Source organism: Etheostoma cragini, chromosome 2 (assembly GCF_013103735.1).
Source record: "Etheostoma cragini isolate CJK2018 chromosome 2, CSU_Ecrag_1.0, whole genome shotgun sequence".
NCBI lineage: Eukaryota > Metazoa > Chordata > Actinopteri > Perciformes > Percidae > Etheostoma > Etheostoma cragini.
This window is the reverse complement of record NC_048408.1, coordinates 620,689-641,939: the sequence shown is the minus strand read 5'-3', so window position 1 is coordinate 641,939 and position 21,251 is coordinate 620,689. Positions and strand designations below refer to the sequence as shown.

General features: G+C 40.9%; 1 protein-coding gene across 1 annotated transcript in view; it reads left to right on the top strand.

The window, feature by feature from the left end:
* The window catches only part of LOC117957458 (glycine receptor subunit alpha-3-like), a 52,797-nt gene that overhangs the window by 12,797 nt on the left and 18,749 nt on the right, over nucleotides 1-21,251 (top strand). The window contains exons 2-3 of the mRNA XM_034893214.1: nucleotides 10,677-10,807; nucleotides 19,494-19,561. Of these exons, the coding sequence (XP_034749105.1) occupies nucleotides 10,677-10,807; nucleotides 19,494-19,561 (199 nt within the window). The remainder of the gene's footprint in view (nucleotides 1-10,676; nucleotides 10,808-19,493; nucleotides 19,562-21,251) is intronic.

The window sequence follows — 21,251 nt, the reverse complement described above, 5'->3', positions numbered from 1 at the left end:
GCTTTTTTAGAAATAAGAAATAAGACAAACGCACAGACATATCTGTAGAAATAAATTCATATAAAATCCATTTTATAAGTCATTTTTTTCTGGATTTTTTCTGTCCTAAGTTGACGCATGAGGCTAGGGTACTATTTTAGTATATAGCCCATGTAATATGCTTACAGTAGTGCTTTTTATACATTTTTCAGATGATTTACTTGGACGGAAATAGAAATTCTGTGTTCTAACCTCTGTAGCTCTGTGTCAGTAAGGCCTAGTGTCACACTTCCACTAGAAACAACAAGTTGAGAGTGTTAACTTCCCAATGAACTCAGGGTCATCCCAGAGGGCCAAAGCATGTGGAAACTGCATCACTTTTTTAAGGGTAAAAATTTAGGCGAGAAAATCATATATTTTCAAGTGTCTCTGAAGAGGTAAAAGGCACGGATCAAAGGGAAAGTCAAAACAAAGTTTCATAACTTATAAGAAAAGGAAATGAATCCATCAAACAAAATGTTTTTTAAAGTGTTAGATCCATATTCTGATAGTGGTCATTGCTACAGAGGGTATGTTAAGAATTCTAAGTCTCCATCTCACATTATTCAGTTACAAATTATGGTAAAAACTCACAAAGGATTCATGATAAAACTCAATAATATTGTAAGTAGAATCCATCCTCAACAGAGTAGACGACTATTAAAATGTGGAGCCATTTAACACTTACTGTACCTTGAAGGCTGCAACTCACTTTTTAAAAATAATACAATTTAATTAAAGTACTGATTTCTAGTGCCATACTTCAACTGGCAACATCAAGGTAGTACATCACGGTAGGCATTGGGCATCGGAACAGTACACGTGTATAGTTGTTTCCCACAAGCTATTCAGTACAAAAACTTGGGCTGGGCAATACGTTAACGTTGTGATATTTATCTATTAACAATCAGTGTATTAAATCTGAGGTAAAAGAGGAAAATTATTACCTTTTGTAAAGAGGGGAGGTAAAAAAACAACTGGTAGAACTCCGAGTCAGTCACCGTGGTAACATACTCTGTGAACATAACGTGCTCGCTAGCATGTTCACTTGAAGAAAAAAGCTCTCAGATCGGAACATTCCTCTTTGTTTGTTTTTATCACTGTTCAGGTTAATCTACCACCTTCCAGCAGCCAGAAAAATAGATACTAATCATACTAATGATATCCATTGTATTTTTTCCAACAACGTAATTTCAAAGGCCGTGTTTTCAGTTTGCCGCTGCATTGAGTGTAAGATTAAATGACTTCTAGTTTAGTCTGTAGACAGTAAGTGTGTATCTGCCTCACCATCAGCCTCTGGTCACCTAGCAACCTGTCTCAGGCTCTGAGTCTACTGGCATTATGCTGGGCAAATCTGAGACACAAAATCAGACCGATTGTAATATACATTTAAATAATTATGCTGATTAGAGCCCGACTGGCGGGCAGATATTATCGGCCAATGTTAGACATTTCCCTAACTTTGTGTGTGTGTGTGTGTGTGTGTGTGTGTGTGTGTGTGTGTGTGTGTGTGTGTGTGTGTGTGTGTGTGTGTGTGTGTGTGTGTGTGTGTGTGTGTGTGTGTGTGTGTGTGTGTGTGTGTGTGTGTGTGTGTGTGTGTGTGTGTGTGTGTGTGTGGAAAAGAAAAATCCCCCTCTCACCCCTTGTGGTGTGTCATCCTCAAGCTGGGAGTTTGAGGGTCCTCCACAGTATCTTAGCTGTTCCTAGGACTGCACTCTTCTGGACATGGACCTCTGATGTTTTACCTGGAATCTGCTGGAGCCACTCTCCCCTGCTGAATCAGCTGGAGCCACTCTTCCCCCCCCAAGCCCCCCCCAGTGGTCCGATTACCACTGGCACCACTGTTTCTCTGCCTTTCCACATCTTTTCTAGCTCATCTTTCAGCCCTTGGTATTTCTCAAGCTTCTCGTGTTCCTTCTTCTTGATGTTGCTTGGGATTGCCACATCTATCACTACCGCCTTCTTCTGCTCTTTGTCCATCAACACCATGTCTGGTTGATTAGCCATCACCAGTTTGTCCCACAGGATCTTGGATCATTCTGGACTACCTTAGGAGGTGTCTTCCATTTTGACCTTGGGACTTCCAGCCCATACTTGTGGCAGATGTCCCTGTACACTATGACAGCTACCTGGTTATGGCGTTCCATGTACGCACTTCCTACCTGCATCTTACACCCTGCTGTTATGTGCTGTACTGTCTCAGGGGCATCCTTGCACAGTCTGCACCTGGGGTCCTGCCTGGTGTGGTAGACCCCAGCCTCTATTGATCTTGTACTGAGTGCCTGTTCTTGTGCTGCCATGATTAGTGCCTCTGTGCTGTCCTTCAGTCCCGCCTTTTCCAGCCACTAGTAGGATTTCTTGATATCAGCCACTTCTATTTGTCTGTGGTACACGCCGTGCAGCGGCTTGTCCCTCCATGACGGTTCTTCCTCTACCTTGTCCTCACCTTTTGGGTTTCTGCTGCCTGAGGTATTCACTAAGCCCTTCATCTCTGGAGGCCATCTGTCTGATGTACTGCTGGATCTTTGTCGTTTCATCCTGGACAGTGGTCTTGACACACACTAGCCCTCGGCCTCCCTCGCTACGCTTGGTGTACAGTCTCAGGGTGCTGGATTTGGGGTGAAATTGTGTGTGTTTTAAATATACTTTAATCAGAATCTCTCATAATGACAAATGATTCTTTGTCATTATGGCAACACTAATTTTAATTTTATTTAATGTTTTTTTGTTCAAAGGACTTTTCTTTCTTTTTTTTTTTTTACTTTATTACCCAAATTGTACATTACAGGCAATTTTAGCAACACAATACAGTACAATTAAACTTTTTCTTTTTCCTTTCTACTCAACAAAAATAAAAAAACAACAACAAAAGGGTCACCCTGTGTTGAGCTTCGTTAGACAACCATATTGACTACATAGATATAGGATAAATACACAATAACAAATCATTATGTTTGAATTATTTTAACTCAAGGCCTAGAATAACAGGAGTCCATCTTTTCACAAACACAGGTACCTTCAGCTGTAAAATAGCGGTCATATTTTCCATTGTGTGGACCTGTTTAATTTTTTGTTTCCACTGGGCTACTGTAGGGGGGCCAGGCCTCATCCAATTACTAGTAATAATTTTTCTTGCGGTCATTAACAAGATATGTAGCTTTGGTCCTTAGAGAGCAAGTCTTCTTAAGTTTGTATTTTCATAGATTTTCATAGATTTTTTTTTTTCATAGACTTTAATATATATTTTGATGTTCCGCTATTCTGTTTTAGTAAAACAAATTATATCATTTTAGTGAGAACTCATAAATAACAAAAAATAACTAATGTTAGGGAAAAACATATTAGAAAAAAAGAATCCTTTTATTGGTCGGGCTCTGGTTGTGATTCTAGACCACGTGTTTGACATTTGTCTCCTCTTCCTGCACACTTCTCTATAGTTTTATTTGGCTTTGCATAGTTTGACTTCTTTTGTCACTTTAAGTATTAAACCTGTTAGCTTGATTACTGCCTGCGAGCTGCAGAATTGGCCCCCCTGTTCAGTATTGATAGCATGTTAGCTCTGTCATCTTGACCTTAAGCTTTCTAAGTTTGATCCATTGACACTCATGAAAGAGCAAAGCCTCATGATGCCTGATGTTGCTCCTGTGCTCTCCTCTTGTGGTGTATTTTATGTGTACTCTCATACATCTTGTCACATTTTGCAAAATAGACATAATAGACCACACAAGTCAGCCTGCAGAGATGGTGATCATTATGCTGCTGTGTTCTCTGGGTCTGGGTGCTCACGCAACCTGTTTCTGACAACAAATGCCTTTTTGATGAAGTGCTCCTACCATCGCTGCTGAGCGGCTATGATGAAGTTGTGTTTTGGTGAAAGCAGTACACACACATGATGCATTATTGAAGCTGAACATCAGGGCAAGGCCCAGTTTGGCTCTTCTTCCTGCCAGAGATTAAAAGAGGAAGAGACGTCATCAGGACAGAATAGATGTTGTTCTGGTGGGTCTTCTTCTACATCTCAACACAACAACATGTTCACATCCAGAAGGCTTGGAATTGGAATTTGGTGTTTGGAGAACCTGCCTGACAAGAAAAGCAGCTCAGCAATACTAAATAATTTGTAAACGTGTTGAGACGGACACGCTGAGACTGACACTGTTGGCTTGGAGAGCAGAGTTACAGCAGTTCAGAAACTGTGAACATATCATGAGCAAAACGTCGCTAGTACTTTCCCTCTGTAGAATGTTTCTCTAGAATAATTCCGCATAGGTTTGGAATGGTTTTAAGTTGAGCTTGCTCAGTTTGTGATAGAGGGGTATTTTTATGACCAATTGGCTGCCTTAACACAGTTCTGGCTAAGAACGTGAGGAACACCAAGCCTACTTCTTCATCGTCAAAGCTTTATTAATAGGAAAGGTTTTATAATTAGTGGAAACACAAAATGTATCCTTTATTTTTATATAAAAATGGACAGGGTTTGTACGGTCATGGAAAAACCTTAAAGTCATGGAAATTGAAAATATGAATGTCCAGGTGTGGAGAGGTTTCAAAAAATACAGAAAGTTTGGGTTTTATTTTATTTCTTAAATATTCACTTGTCAGAATGATTTTATTTGTCATTATAAATGATTTGGATAAATGTATTTTTCAAAAAAGATTGTTAACACCCTCCAGCACCCTCCTGCTCCCTACAATTGTAAATTGTAGCTCCTTTTTACAATTTTACAAAAATTGTAAAAAGGAGCTAAACACCAGGCTGCTGCGCACAAATCCCTCACCCCGATGACCAAGGTGACCCCTATTGCCAGCTCTCAGAAGTCAGTTGTTTTGATATATTTAATGTTTTTTTAATTTATATTTTTAACAAATAATTATTTATTTATTTCTCCTTTTTTAACTTCAGCGCCTGCCCCCCAAAATGTCTTTGCACATCTGTGGTGGGCGTTCACCCTAAGTAGTCCAACCAGATTTGGGCTTTCCTGCATGCTAGAGAGCGAGTGTTACATAACGGCAGGGATAAGGTCTCTCGGTGTGGCCAGATGCAAAAGGCCTCTTGTCTCTTCATGTCGGCTTCATGGCTTTGTTTTATTGCATAATCAGAGAGCTAGTTATAAATAATTCCGTCAGCACTTCAAACCAAAGCTCTCCCAGACGGGGTTAGGCTTTTTGGCATCGTAGCTACAGGGTGCAGGGGGGATGCTGGACCTACCCACCCCCACCCTTGATGTCACCGAGGTGCACTTCTTTGTGTTTTTTCCACAGTGTAAATGTAACAGTCCACATATTTTATCTAATTCATTTGTTTTAAATGTTCACCTTATTTGGCAGAAACTAGACACATGGGAAAGTATCAAATATTAATTTTATTTTATTTATAGTATCAAATCACAGCTAGAGTTATCTCATGACACTTTACAGAGAGTGGGTCTAGACCACACTCACTACACACACTACAATCTACAAAGTAATTCCTCCAAGAGCAGGCATTTAGTGGCGAGGAAAGACTCTTTTCGGAGGAGACCTTGGACAGACCAAGGCTCTTGGTGGGTGCTGTCTGGCCGTGCTGGTTGGGGTTGTGATGCGCAGTCAGTCACATTTATTTTTACAGGAAGCAAATGCATAGACGCTAATCCAGGAGATTTTATTTAGTCTTTGTCAGCACAGCGCTGCAGCATCAGGGCTCCACACTAACTTTTTGCCTTGGTTGCACTGGTGCGCCTACCTTTTTTATTTAGGTTTAGGTTTAATTTTAGGTGCACCCAAAAATGTTCCTTGCGTCGCCCTTAACACCACAATTAAGTGTAGCTAAATACATTTGACAATTATACTGTATATAAAATTAGTTAAATAAAAAACTATTTCAAGTGCGTCACTGAGCGCGCAACTAAAACGTTTTAAGTAAAATAGAAAGTGCTTAAAAGTGTGTCCCTGAACTGAGACCCAACATTTCATGGCTCCTAGACCTATAGCGCGCCCCCCCCCTCTCTTGCTGTCACATGTTGAAATGACAGCAATTACACACCTGTAATTTGGCTTTCTTCCTTTGGCCTTGGCTCAACCAGTTTGCCACACTCCCTAGCATCAAATCCTCCAAACTCCTTCACTTGTTTTCAACATCAAGAGCAGACTGATTGAAAGATAAAGGACGCCCGGATAGCATGGTTGGTAGAGAGATACAGAGATTTAGTCCTCGACGCAGCAGGCCCGGTTTCGACTGCGACCTGGGGTCCTTTCCTGCATGTCATTCTCTCTCCCTCACTCCTTTTTGTCTTCAGTTTTCCTATCAAAATAAATGCAGAAATGAGAAAAAAAATAAAACAGACAGACATTGGAAGGAGTGTGATGGACTGAAGTGTATGCTACCCCCAGAGGGACGCCTGACTCATTAGGAATGGGTCCAACACAGGTCGAGTGGCGGGTCAGCAGAGTTACACACGTGAAAGATCTGTATCGTCACTGCTGCATTTTTATGAACTATGATATTGTGGCCATGGGTCACATCTCTGGCCCAGGTCCAGCAGGCTCCGTCTCACACACTAATATTACTCAAAGAACTCACTGATGTCAGAATGCAGAGAGTAATGTTTTTGGCATACACCGTTTTTTTTGCTTTTGGGCTTACGTACACTTTTATTACTGAGCCTACGTGCAGTTTTCTAGATGAGACCCCAATTCCTCAGATTAGTATGAACAGGACATAACCATATCTTTTTTTAAATCAGAATACGTCCTATGTTTTGTCCGTACGCCACTCGTGACGCACATCCGTCGCATAGTTTAATGAATGAGGCCCCTGGTCCTGTGTAGAAATGTGAAAGCATCATTTTGGTGCCTAACTTGCGTGCTTCACATCCGCAATTCAGAAGCTTGACCCTATTCAGTTTGAAAGCCTTGGCACAAATGAAATATAATGCTCACCCAGAAACCACCGGGGAATTTTGTAATTTTTAAATGGGCTCTGTGTGTGAGGGAGACAGTAGTTCTAGATTAAAATCTCATCCATTATCAAAAAGGATTGGGTGTTAAACTGTGTCTCTTTACACTGCTTCTTATAGTTCTTATATTTTAATGGAGGGAGCGTAGGAAAGGAAAAGGCGGCAGGAAGTAGAGTAGGGAAGAAATAGGAGATGCAAACAGGGAGACGTAGCACGTCAGAAACCTAAGCAGCTTAGCAGCTGATTTAAAATGCTCTGAGCTGTGTCGTCTGAAGAAAGAAAGTGTTCCAGGGAGAGGTGGAGCACAACGCGTAGCATGGGAAGACTGACATATCATCTAGATAGACTAGGGTTAGTCCACAAGTACATGGGTACTTGGTACTTTTAACCTTCTGGGGTTGGGGGGTGTTTTCAGAGCAGACTCTCAAATTTTTGTCAATTTGAATAATTCTAAGCAGTATTTTCAATATGCCATGACTTGATCTCCAATATCTAAGAATCTATTTTGATTGGATTTTTTTTTTTAACTAACTGGTAAATGAACAAGTTGTAAAACAGTATTGTGCTGGATTTGTTGTCTGTCTAATCTAAAGTGATGTATATCCTGTTGTTTTGGGAGCAAGAGTAGGCTGTGGGAGGGGTACAGTCTTATCCATAGAGAGGCTATTACCGGTTAGACCATGTAAATGTCACTCGTACCAGTAGTCCTAGACAACCACCAACAACTCTATCTATGAAGAACTGATGGGATGTAAAATTAACATCACATTAACAGTCTAATGTTAAATGACAACCTGCCTTACAAACTGCTTTTATGTCATTTGATCACCTTGGTTTGAACCCAATTTAGTTATACTAATTTACAGACCCCCAACATAGAGTAGAGCTTTCATCCAAGAGTTTTCAGAGTTCTTATGTCACTTCATGTCAAAATCTGACTGGATTCTCATTTTATGTAATTTTAATATCCATGTCTGTTTACTGACTCAGAGTTTTATCACAGATTTAATTTAGATGTTTTAGAATAATTTAGCCTTACCCAAGCTGGGAACAAACCCACACACTCTAGATCTGATTTGGTTTGGATGGAGGAGGACATCTGTGTGTCTGATCATGAGCAGTTGTATTCCATGTGGGTTTTATCTGTTTTAATATACAGTCTGTCGCCAAGTTTTTTTTTAACTCTTTGTCTGCTTTTAAATGTTTGGAACTTTTTACCTCTGCTTCATTTACTGCTCTTAACCACAATGTTAACACAGAGGAGCTGCTCTCCCATTTAAAAAAACAACTTGCAAATCTGTTCTGGATTAAGTCCCTATTTAAATAAAAAAAGAGAAAAAAAAAGTGTGTGTGTGTGTGTGTGTGTGTGTGTGTGTGTGTGTGTGTGTGTGTGTGTGTGTGTGTGTGTGTGTGTGTGTGTGTGTGTGTGTGTGTGTGTGTGTGTGTGTGTGTGTGTGTGTGTGTGTGTGTGTGTGTGTGTGTGTGTGTGTGTGTGTGTGTGTGTGTGTGTGTGTGATGAAGAACTTGGACGGTTCAGCTCTGTGTGAGACAGATACCTCCGGTTCAGGCTGGTCCTCATCCTTAACACGGGAAATACTTTTCAATACTAATTTGGATTGAACCAGCAGGCATTCAGTGTAAGAGTAAAAAGATGACATAACATTATTTATAATAATTTTATTTGATTCACAGCTGCTACATATGGTGTTTTCACCTCAACAACCAGACTGCATTTCACCTCAACTTGCGACTAGTTCACCTTCTAAAAAATGCGCGATGCTTGTTTGCTAAGGGTTGGGTCAGGACTCCAACATTAACACACTGACAATGTTGTATTCAGAATATTAAATTAGAGCCACAAACTCGTCTGTGTGGAAAACAGGAATTTTTCGCAACCACTTGAAACGCCACTATATTGCTACAAACAGAATGAAAACCAATGCAGAAATGGGCATACCAGGATGATGGCCTACTTTTGTTTCTTACCTGCGCCCTCAGTCACTTGGTCCCGGCGCCAGGCCTGAGTCGACTTCTTCTGATTGTCTCCGAGTCATTCTTGCTGTTGCTCTGTGTCTCCCAAAGCTTATGACAAATGGATGATTATGTTGTCTTTGTCTCTTGCTGTCACCACCAGCATGAGTGCATGTTTTGAGTGGTTAAATGAGTAATTACCCTTATGGTAAACACCCTTACTCTGCAATTAGGGTTGAATAAGGTTCCTCCCTGCTGGGGTAGATGGTAGTTGTTTCCAATGACCCTGAAACGTCACTTGGGTGGGTGGGTGTGTGTGTGCATGCTCAGCAGTATGAGCTTTGCCGTGAGCAGAGCTATTTTGGGATAACTGACAAACACATTCACAGTGTAGTTTCAGGATCATCAAGCTTTAGCTATACTACCCATTCACCCCAGCACTGGTGTATGTTTGTGTTTGTGTCTGTGTGCCTGCGTGCTACACACACACACCAGTAGATATGCTCTGGTAGTCAGGTGATGCATCATATTAGATATTGTTTCCTCTAGGACTGTTTTTGTGTTGTCTGTCCATCCCATTCTCGTGAACACAATATCTCAGAAACGCTAATCAGGACTGACTTTCACACAAATGTACGGTAGGATGAAATGATGTGATAACATTTTATATCCAAAAGGTGTCCAGCTAAAAAGCTTTCTATTCAACGTTTTAACTCAGGAACAGATGTGGAGACATTTGGTTGGATTCTGAACTGGTGGCACTGATCTTAAAACTGTAGTGATTGGATCTAACCTTGTGCTGCAGGGTTAAAGACGTGTGTAAAGCCCCTGAGCCACCAACCAGACGGCTGACCCTCTGCAGAAAGGGCAGTTGGAATGATCAGTCTCCCTTAGTTGGTTAGAAAAAGAGCCTCGGAACACACCCAAGTGACGAGATATTAAGTCTCCATGACAACAGGCGGCACAAATCTGTATTGTCGCGCGCCACGTGGGTGCGGTTTCTCCAGAAATTCAAAGCCAGACTCTCATGACGGGTTGTTAAGAATCCGATCGCAAATCGTAAACATATTTTACTAAAATAGGTCAGGAGACGGCCATGCAGCTGCTGAATCTTGATCTCAGATCCACAAAGGTCAGTTTCAAAGAATATCTCTCACATTTTGAGAGACTCTAGTCACGCTCATACCACTCCTCCTTTCCGGGTTTGCATTCCACCAATCAGACTCGAGTCAGCGGCTTTGCCAGACTGTCCCACGGACGATTATCGGGTTGGTGTGTCAGGACCATAAAGTATCCACGTTTTGCAAAACATACACTCAGAACTTTTTTCAATTGAATTCCTTCAAAGTCTTCTCTACCTATATTATGAGTCTGGACAGACAATTGGATGTGAAACATGGTAGGTTAAGACAACTGTAGTTTAGCAGCAGCGGGTAAACACCAGTGGTTAACACAAGGTTTAAATTCAAATACTTAATATATACTTATTTGTACTTGGTAAATAATTGTGTGATCGAGCTAAGAGTGACTGTCTCGTCCATATCAAAATCCGAGTTTCTACTTTCAGCTCCTTGGTTGGAAAGTAGTCTTGTGCAGGTTTAACCCTCAGGGTTTGGGACATCAACATCAAAGCTGTCATAAACAGCCAACAACTTGGCTTACTATGGCTAAGGAGAGTAGCAAATCACTCATCCTGTTGTGAAAATGTCCCAGATGGTTATTTGTATAATCTGTGTTTTGTTTCTGTGACAGTGTGGGTCAGTGTAAGGAGGTGGACAATGCTGCGAGGACACGGCAGGTCCCAATGTCCCCCTCTGATTTCCTGGACAAACTGATGGGGAGGACATCTGGATACGATGCCAGGATAAGACCCAACTTCAAAGGTATCTATCAAGCTATCAATGTGTCCAGAGGCAGCGTCGTTTTGAAATGTTGACTGACCTATATGAAACCGGACAATAGCCATAAACGTGCCTGTCACAAGGCAATCAATCCTCTCTCTCTCTCTCTCTCTCTCTCTCTCTCTCTCTCTCTCTCTCTCTCTCTCTCTCTCTCTCTCTCTCTCTCTCTCTCTGTGTTAAAAACAAGTCAAATGAATAAGTAAGTTTTGAGTATAAAGAAAAGGACAGCATAAGTCTAAGTACTCCTCCATGACTCCTCCAAATCACAGAGAACACAGATAGGATGAGTTATATTTTAATGTGCACAACGTTTGGACCATGAGAAAAAAATCTTACTCAAACATCTGAAATATTAGTCCAGGGGTTTATTAATTTGTTAAATTGCATTAAAATATCATTGAGGTGAATAGTTGTCATATGCACATTTATGGAGGGTTCTTCCCCATCAAAAGACCCAACAGAGGACCGATGAGTAAAAGATGCCTAGGCGCCATGTGTGCTGGCTCAGATATAATTAGAAGAGTCGATCCAAAGGAGAATACATAGTTGAAAGCAATGCACAATACCGAAGAGCCTTATTGCAATATATTCTATTATGTTTTTGTATTTTGAATTGTCCCCCATGTTTCCCTTTACATAAAGATATTTCCAGAATAAATCTGGTTCAGAAAAAGGTAAAAATAGGTTCATAAAAATGAACCTGAATGCAGGAAATGAAGAGTTTAGTGTTAAAGATTCTGGGGGAGGACCACTAGACCCCCCGCGTCATAAGTCACCACACAAATCTGGAAACAGAACACTGGCCTTTGGGTTGCCAGACCAATTATGATTAGGCCAAATGTAGGTGCAATCTAACTAGCATCTACAAACTGGCCAGCTGAAATGAACATGCAGTACACTGGGTATTTACAAGCTGGGCAAGCCAAATTCATTTTGCATTGCATTCAGTTGATTTAAATGGGCCCGGGCTAAGCCCTGAACATCCTCCATTCCTAGAAACACCCCTAAATGTGTCTGTTTTTAACCAATTAGAACATCCAGGGCAAAGTAGACTTCAGCTGTGAGACACTGTACACCCTAATATGAATTAATAGTGAGATAATTTAATTGAAGCACTATCTGGTATCTGCTCTGTGTTTGATAAATTCGAGCCCTATGACAAACACTTGTTGTGTAACTCCACTTATACTTTGCTAAACCCTTTTACTGCATCCTCATGCACAATATACCTTACGAACTGGACATTTCGTCCAGGCCTGTTTTTGAAATGTAAAGTTATCCTTCTCTATTGTTCTCTCTCTCATTATGCCTTACTCTTGCTAACATATTTTACTGTGCTTTGACACATTTTTAGATCATATTTTGGTAATGTTAGCATCCATGCTGGTATTGTCAACAATTCTGAGGTGCTTTCACACTAAAGACCTGATGTTAGTGGTGTAGTATCTAGCTCCATGTAAATGAGGACAAAACTTAAGGTTACTTGCGTAACCCCGGTTTTTAGAGTAGCATGGGTGAGATGTCTCAATATGGGATATGCCTACCTGCATATTCCTCAGAAGCATTTATCTCGATTACGCCAATCCTGATAGGCTGGTGATTGAGTGTCTGTGTCAGGTGGGTCAATCCCCCTTTAAATAACTTGCGCTACGACGCGGACACCATTCAAAATAAGCCACTCTTTTCGCTTTGCCCCAGCAAGAAGGGTTGTCTGGTGAGACATCTCCCTCATGCTACTCTGACAACCGGGGTTACGCAAGTAACCTAAAGTTCTCATCCATTGCATTTGTTTTGATGTCTCACAATGGGATATGGAGACTCCCGTATTGCCAGACAAGCTTATCTCAGGAACCACCGGCACTCAGGTAGCAATGCTCTGCTCCAGCAATGGCCCTGTGCTCAGCACTGCACATGCCACACTCGGTGCAGAGACTATAGACTCAAGTCTATAAAACCGAACACAAGTGCGAGTTAAAGACCAGCATGCCGCTGCACAATTGTCTTGTATGGAAATGCCTCTAAATAAGGCCCAGGATGCAGCAAAGGCCCGAGTTGAGTGAGCATGCATGCTATGCGGGGCCGGAAAACCCTGACACGTGTAGGCCAGAGCAATGGATTCCGCAATCCAATGAGAGAACCGTTGCTTTGTCACAGACTTCCCGCTGTGGGGGCTAGCCCACGACACAAATAGCTGTTCACTCCGTCGAAAACCCGTATTCCTGTCCAAGTAAATGAACAGAGCATGAACTGGACATGGCGCATGCAACCGCCGTTCCTCTGAGGAAGAAACAGGCGGGGAAGATGGTGTCAAAAGGTCAATGGGAGAGCATGCGCTAACCACCTTAGGCACAAAGGAAGGATTAGGTTTCAATAACACCCTGACGCGCCCCAGGGCAAACTGATTGCATGATGGATGCACAGAGATCGCATGAATGTCACCAATTAATGCGAAGTAAACATGGCGACGGAGAAGTTAAGCTATGATGGCTCAGGTATGTGGAAAGTTAAGCTAGCTAGCCTGCATAACAGAGATATGCTTCGAAGCGAGAAGAGGTTTTAGAATAGTGTCATAACAGTTAGAGACTCACCAAAAGTTGCGTCTAATAGCTAACAAGTTAGCGATTACAGAGGTTGCTTCCAGGTCTTTCTAGCCTCTACAGGTGATTTTCTATCCAGCCTGGAACTTCCAGCCTTTTTTGGGGTCGTTGGGCATTAAATCCAAACAGTTACATCCAAGATTGATCCACTTTATGTCCATAATTCATCAAGTTATTGCTATTTTCTTCCTATAGCTGCCCGCTCTGTCTGTCCTCTCTCTGTTTACGGAAGTACAGGCACCAGCATGCCCATATTTGGGAGACAATGTCACACAGAGTATGGAGTCCTAAAGAGGTCAAACTTCCCAGTCATACTATGGTCACACTAGTCCCACATGTGATCAAAGATGCTATAGCGGAACAAGATAGATATCTACCATTTTATAGAGGAAAAGGCCCCACTGGTTTGAGATTGGCATATATTTGGGCCTTTTTTTGAAGAAATGTAAATAGTATGTGCTTTATATAAGTTATGTTTATTATGTTTATTTGTGCATATAGTAGAACTGTTTTAGACACACAAATGCTTGTGTAGCATTGCTGTTGGTGTAATATCAATAAATATGCCATTATGTTGATTATTGGCGTAAGTAAATGTCATGAGGGAAAAAACGTCTGCACTTTCTTTGAAAAAATGTATTTTATCATCTGTATGAGTTATGATTATTTCTTCACAGTGCGACTCCCAAGACATGTGAGAAGTGTTTTAGAGAGGAAAATGGCTTAGGTTTTACTGCTCAGTCTGTGATATCAACAGATATCTGGAAGAGTCATGTTCTGTTTTATTTATTTAATTGTCTTTAAGGTCCTACCACCATTTTTAACATGCATGTGACCTCACTGCAACCCAAATATTCTAAGAACCCAGTTTGGCCTGAAAAAATGATACATGATTCATATCTTGATTGTAGACAACAGGGTTGATGTTTTACAAGCTTTTTTATAGAATAAATCCAGACGGACAATGAACTGTAAAAATGGCCTTAGGGTTCAGAGCAGACCTGGGCATCTTACGGCCCGTGGGCCACATCTGGCCCTTTGGCCGTTCCTGTCCGGCCCGCGTGAGGCCAATCATAAATTACAAAAGACATTTTTAAAAATATCTATGTTGAGTGTGCAATACAACGGTGCTGCTTTTGTTTTGAAAAGCGTTGTTTGTATTACTTCCGTGTGGACGTATGTGTGATTGTGAGTGAAGGTGAACAGCGGCATCACAAATTACAAATTAAAAAAAACATCTATGTCATGCGTGCAATACAACTTTGCTGCTTTTATTTTGAATAGTGTTATTAATGTGTGCGTAACCTGTGAGTTAAGGTGCACAGCGACAAGTGATTCCCGGTTAACCCCGAGATTTCCCCTCACGCTAGTAAAAGAAAAGTTGATGACGAATGCCGTGTTTTCAACCAGACATGGACTGCCGAGTATTTATTTACAGAAATTAAAGGTAAAACCGTGTGCTTAATTTGTGGTACACAGTTGCTGTGTTTAAAGATTATAATTTGAATCGCCACTACACGACGAAGCACGAGGATAAAAAACGGAATCTGTCTGAAGAGCACGCAAGGGAGGCTAATGCGTTGATGGTAAAACTGCAAACCCAATACAAATATTTAAGGATTAGGAGTTTAAATAAAACCATCAGAAGCTATTTGCTTTTACATGAAGCTAAATTGGGTTAAATGAAATTATTATTTATCTTACTGTGTATATCCAAAATAATATTGAGCAAAATTTAATTGAAATATTGTCGATGTGGCTCTCCAGCAGTGCACGGGTTGCTCATGCGGACCCCGTTAAAAATTACTTGCCCACCCCTGGTTCAGAGGGTTAAAGGGGGATGGACCCACGTGACGCGGACACTCAATTACCAGCCAATCAGGATTGGCGTAATGAGATGAATGCTTCTGAGGAATACGCAGGGAGTCGTATCCCATACTGAGATATCAAAACGAATGCTATGAATGAGAACTGAAGTTATTTTTGGCTCAAAGTCTGTGCTTAGCTTCATAAGCTGTCCTTAAATAACTTGGTGTTATCCTACATTCTGACCTACATTTCAGTCAAATTAAACCAAACAGAAAAAGCGGCCCTCTACCACCTTTTGAAAATATCAGTCAGGATCGGGGAATTGTTACCGAAACTTGTACGCTTACATCTTTAGCAAGCTCGCAGTGCCCTGTTGATGGGTCTTTCTAAAAAAATCACCCAGACAGCTAGAGCTGATTCAGAATACTTCTTCCAGGGTTGTTACAAGGACCAACAAGGCTGAGCATATAACTCCAGTTCTCAGGTCATCCCATTGGTTACCAGTTTCACACAGAATACACTTCAAAGTTAAATTGCTCGTCCATCAATAACGGTGGTTAGGTCCAAAATACTTATCAGATCTGGTGACCCAATGCAAACATTGCACATCTCCCAGGTCAGGTGGGTCTGGATTACAATATTTGCTGTTCTCAAACTCAAATACAAACACGCAGAAGCTGCATTTAGCTTCCATGCAGAACAAATAAGGAGCAAAATACCAGAAGAGCTTAGACATGAGATGCTGATTACTTTTAGATCTAAGCTAAAGACCCTTCTTTTTAGGGGTCCAAGCCTTACCCATATTTTCCACCAGGCACATCTGCGTTGCATCCTTGATGCAAATCAATGCTTGATATGCTACCAACTGCGCCATGGTGCATGATGCAAGACAACTTGGCTCCCAGGACCATTGACGCTGGGAACCCCTAATGTAAGCACTTAGGTCCCGCAGGGACCTTGGACACAAAAATGTAGACACTTCTGCATTCAGAGGGTGCTATAATTTAAAAAATCCATTTTGTCATACCGTACACCATCTATCGATGCATCGTTGTCTGCTTATCCAGGGTTGGGTCGCGGGGGCAGCAGCTCCAGCAGGAGACCCCAAACTTTCCAGAGCCACAACCAGCTCCGACTGTGGGATCCCGAGGCGTTCCCTGGCCAGGGTGGAGATGTAATCCCTCCACTTAGTTCTGGGTCTTCCCCCAGGCCTCCTCCCAGCTGGATGTGCCTGGAACACCTACCTAGAGAGGCGGTCAGGGGCAGGCCTCACCAGATGCCCAAACCACCTCAACTGGCTCCTTTTTGATGCAAAGGACCAGCAGCTCTACTCCGAGCTCCTCTCTGATGACAGAGCTTCTCCCCCTATCTCTAAGGGAGACTCCAGCCCCCCGCCTGAGTAAACCCATTTCAGCTGCTTGTACCCTGGATCTCGTTCTTTCGGTCATGACCCAGCCTTCATGAGGGTAGGAACAAATATCGACCGTTAGAATGAGAGCTTTACTTTCTCGTTCAATTGGTTTCAACAATAGTGCGATGAAGTGAATACCGGACATCGCACCTTCAAAAAGCTTACATCAGCGTGTTCCTTGAGGAAAGTTTACGTCCCAGGAGGTCATCATGCAATTTTAAGTAACATGGAGAGTAGGATCTAGTGCCACTCCTAATGCCTGCAATGGTGTAATGATTGGTCAAAATGCATTGATGCTTTTAAAATAGATATATAAACTTGATGTACAGTACATGAAAAAGTTGCATTTTCAGTTTCCTAAGGAGTTTTGCCTAGCCAGCGGGGGGCTTTAGGTTCAACCTTTGCAGACTCTGCGAGTTGTCGGGGACGAATTGCCCCAGGGAGGCTATACCCCGTCATAACTGCTTTGAGTTGTGGTTACATTGCTTGTAAAACATTTTTAGGGTGTCTGAGCTTGTGAGGTGGTGCTCTGGTTAATGCAGAACTAACATGCTAATGTTTTTGACTGGTATTGTGTGTGTGTGTGTGTGTGTGGGGGGGGGGGGGGGGGTTAGACACCTATATTTAAAGGTTCAATGGTAATTATATTTCTCATTTGCCTTATTCCTTCATCAAAATGTCCAGCCCTGACTCACAGCTGCATAGAGGCTATTATCAATGTTTTTTCTATGTGCATTTAGTTTTAGTTTTTGTATGTACTCCGTGTAGTCTGTAAAGCAAATTGGGTTGCCTACGTACAGTGATCAAGTAAATTGATCCAGTATTTTAAGTTTGTAATATTGTCTTCTGTTACTCGACTATCTGAAGTTGACAGCTGTGTTTTAATTGTGGACAGCGATTCCCCTAGCTGAAAGTGTGCAAGATCCTCATCTAACAACTTGGATCCAGTACAGCACAGAGTTTCTCATCCCGTAAAAGCAATCGCTCCCAAATTCAAACCTACCCTTGATCTAATCTTTCCAGACTATAATCTACATGATCATAATCATCAAAACACATTTTCTAGTGAGGTTTATATAAAAGTGGGGGAAGAGAGGTAGAGATGGGGATAGAGTGAAACACCATTCCCTGTCTTCCATTTCCTTCCAATAAATATTTCATAACCCTATTATATTATGGTACAGATCAGCTACAACAGTAATAGCGGTTACCATATGAAAGTCGCTCCTACACCTTTCAACTAAGTAGCAAAATGGGCTCCTTGGGGAAAAAGATACGGCTATGCCCTTTCAAATGAACTGGACTTTGTGGTCAATTGATGTGAAAGCCCCCGTCCCTTACTGCATTAAATTCCAGTATATTTTGAATAATTTCCTGTCGCCATAATTATTTTCCTAGACATAAATTATGACGTTCTCACCATAAATGTGTGCCTGAAAATGTATCAGAATCCAGGATAAAAAGTCTTTGACACTTAAAGCCCATTCTAAACCAGGAAAAACCCTGTCCAATCAAAATTAAAGTGCGGTATTTTACTAGATAATGAAATATGTATGTCTGGATTTTTTTTTCTTCTTTTTTTTTTTTGTGTGCAACTTTATTTTGCCAACAGAAAAATACAGCTTGGGTTCTACTGTGTCGCTGAAATGTTGACCAAAGGGTATATAAGTAAAGTTTTTATTTTATTTACCTTTTATTTAACGAGGTAGAGACTCATTGACATTACCGTTGACACCCTCTTAAAAGTGACCAATGAGACCAGCTTTTCCTATGGGTGCGAGATTCTCCCTAAAACAATTCAATAATCGATTTTGATGCGTTCATAATCGATTTATTATAATACAAATTTAAATAGAATCTTTTTTTCTTTTCTTTTAAATGTGTTTTATTTAGAAGTTACTGTCTCCAGATATGTACAAATCAGAAAACAGAGACTGAAAGTGGACAGTATAATAGACTACATAAAGCTTAGACAAGAGTGCAGGAAAAAAACACAAAAATGGGCAAAAGGATAAAATAAATAGGTTTTGTATATACATGCATGATCTAATAAGAAATACATAAGATAAACACATGCTGTTGATCTACTACTTAATCACATTACATGTGACCAGCTCATGTTTCCTGTTCTCCACCTTTTAAACATGACTCAGCCTCTGACATGGAAGATCACTGGGAGAGAAGGGGACTCAGCATGTTAAAGGCTTACGCATGGAATGACGACACAATAAAAAACCTCAGACAAAATATTTTATTACAACTTGTGTGTAACAAAAACTGTGTATGTCAAAATCTAACAAACGCATATTTTTTTAAATCATGCATGGAAATGTACATAATACTGTTGGCATCAGAATCAGAATAAAATTGTGAGCGGCCCAGAGATTTGCAACCCTCCTACATCCTCCACAACTGCATAGCTTTTTACTGAAAACACGCCTAATGCATTAAGATTGGATACCTGCTGTACTAAGGGTATATCTAATGCTGGGACTTGATACTGGAACCCTTTTTTATGTGTAAAATCTGCAAATCATGGCTGCATCATGTTTTTGGCACCTTTTCTACGTCTAAGTTTGCATCCATGATTTATAAAGAAGCCAAGAATGTGGTTTGTGTGTTAATTTTTACCTTTTTGGTGAATTTGATGCTAGTTTATGATTGCTATTGATATTCTTGGTGCCCCTTGTGAGGCCTTGTTCCTCCTGTTGGAAACATAGTATTGTGCCTTGTGTTAGGCTTATCGTTCTTTCCTCTCATGTGTTGGTACCAGTTAAGGCGATCATGCTACAATGGTATTATTTACATCATATCAATCTACTGTAATCATTGTGCGTCTCTTCCTCTGCAGGTCCTCCGGTCAACGTTTCCTGTAACATCTTCATCAACAGCTTTGGCTCCATTGCTGAAACCACCATGGTACGTAACGGAGGGGTCTTGTGATGGGGAGAAGTTAGCTACGTTAAGATTCGATTAGCAGACCACAGGCAACATTTATTCAAGTGTTTCACACGTGTTTCTTCAAAAGGCATTCATAAAAATATTCAAAGTTGTGTAGACATATACAGGTGTCCACTTCCTGTGCGTCTGAACCCTCTCGTTGTCCTCGGGTCAAATTTGACCCAATTTTTGTTGAATTTCTACATCAGAAATTTGGGTTTCTTTAAACCCAATAAAAAATAAAAGTAACGTGGATGGTTACATGCAATGCTCTTCACAAGTAAATAAATGATCAGTCCTTTACTTTCATATACAATGGGATGTTTTATTTAATCTTATAGCCTTTAAAAGAAATAATAAACGTTGAAAAACGTGGCAAAAATGACTAAAACGTGTGAAAAAGTCACAAAAAATAATGATAAAGGTGATAAAAACAATGAAAAAAGTGACCAAAACATTGGGGGAGAAAGCGACTTTTTTAGCTTTTTATTTGGACCCAGAAAAAAACGTTTTATGGTCAACAAAAAGATAATGCAATGGTTAATATAACACTAAACTTACGCTGTTATTGGAGACACACTTAACATATCAATGTTATGTACTTTTTAACTTAATTTACCTTAATGTAACAGCTTTGGACTCATTGGAATGGTTGAGTTTTTTTTGTAGTTGCTAGCTCTAGGGGGAGCTCTATAGAGAAACCTGTAGGGGGTCGCTATAGAGAAACCTGTAGGGGGTCGCTATAGAGAAACCTGTAGGGGGGTCTGTATAGAGAAACCTGTAGGGGGGTCTGTATAGAGAAACCTGAAAGGGGAGCTCTGTAGAGAAACCCGTAGGGAGAGCTCTATAAAGAAACCTGTGGGGGAGCTCTGTTGAGGGGGCTCTATAGAGAAATTTGTAGGGGGGGCTCTATAGAGAAACCTGTGGGGGGGCTCTATAGAGAAACCTGTGGGGGGGCTCTATAGAGAAACCTGTAGGGGGGCTCTATAGAGAAACCTTTCATTTAAAGATGAATACTAAGTACCATTGGTTTTGGTATTTATGAGCTTGGTTTTAGACAAATGTATATTTTAAACAAGATGCACTTGTCCTCCTCCTGTCTATTAAAGAAATCATTGAGTTGGTCCACTGAAAGGATGCTGTCATGCGTCAGTCAGGCCAGACATGGGTGCATCAGACTTTGGACCTTTAGGGCAGCTTTATTCACTGCTCCCTTGTTTTTGCATGGGGGGGGGGGGAGAGATTCTTCATTAGTTTCAGAGTTTGCAGAGTGCAGTACATGGAGGATAGCATTTTTGACCTGTAGGAATATAACCAGGATTGAAATGCGCTTTCTCTAATCTTCTTCTACTGTAGGAGCCTAATTCACACTAATGATATGTAAAAGTTTGACATTTGAGTTGAATTTTTTGCATTTAGATTTAGTAAAACGCATACATTGCTCAGAGATTGAGTGGGAATAATAGTGTGAATGGGCAGTGGTGGCCTAAAAGCCAGTTGTGAACTGGAGGTTGCCAGTTCAATCCCCGGACCAGCAAAGAGCTTGTTCCTCCCACCTTAGTATGTAAGTCTATAATATAATATATAATAATCTATAGTCTATAATAATAAACTATATAATAGTGCACTGTTCTGCACAGCTTTGTAATTCAGTGTATTTTGCAAAGTA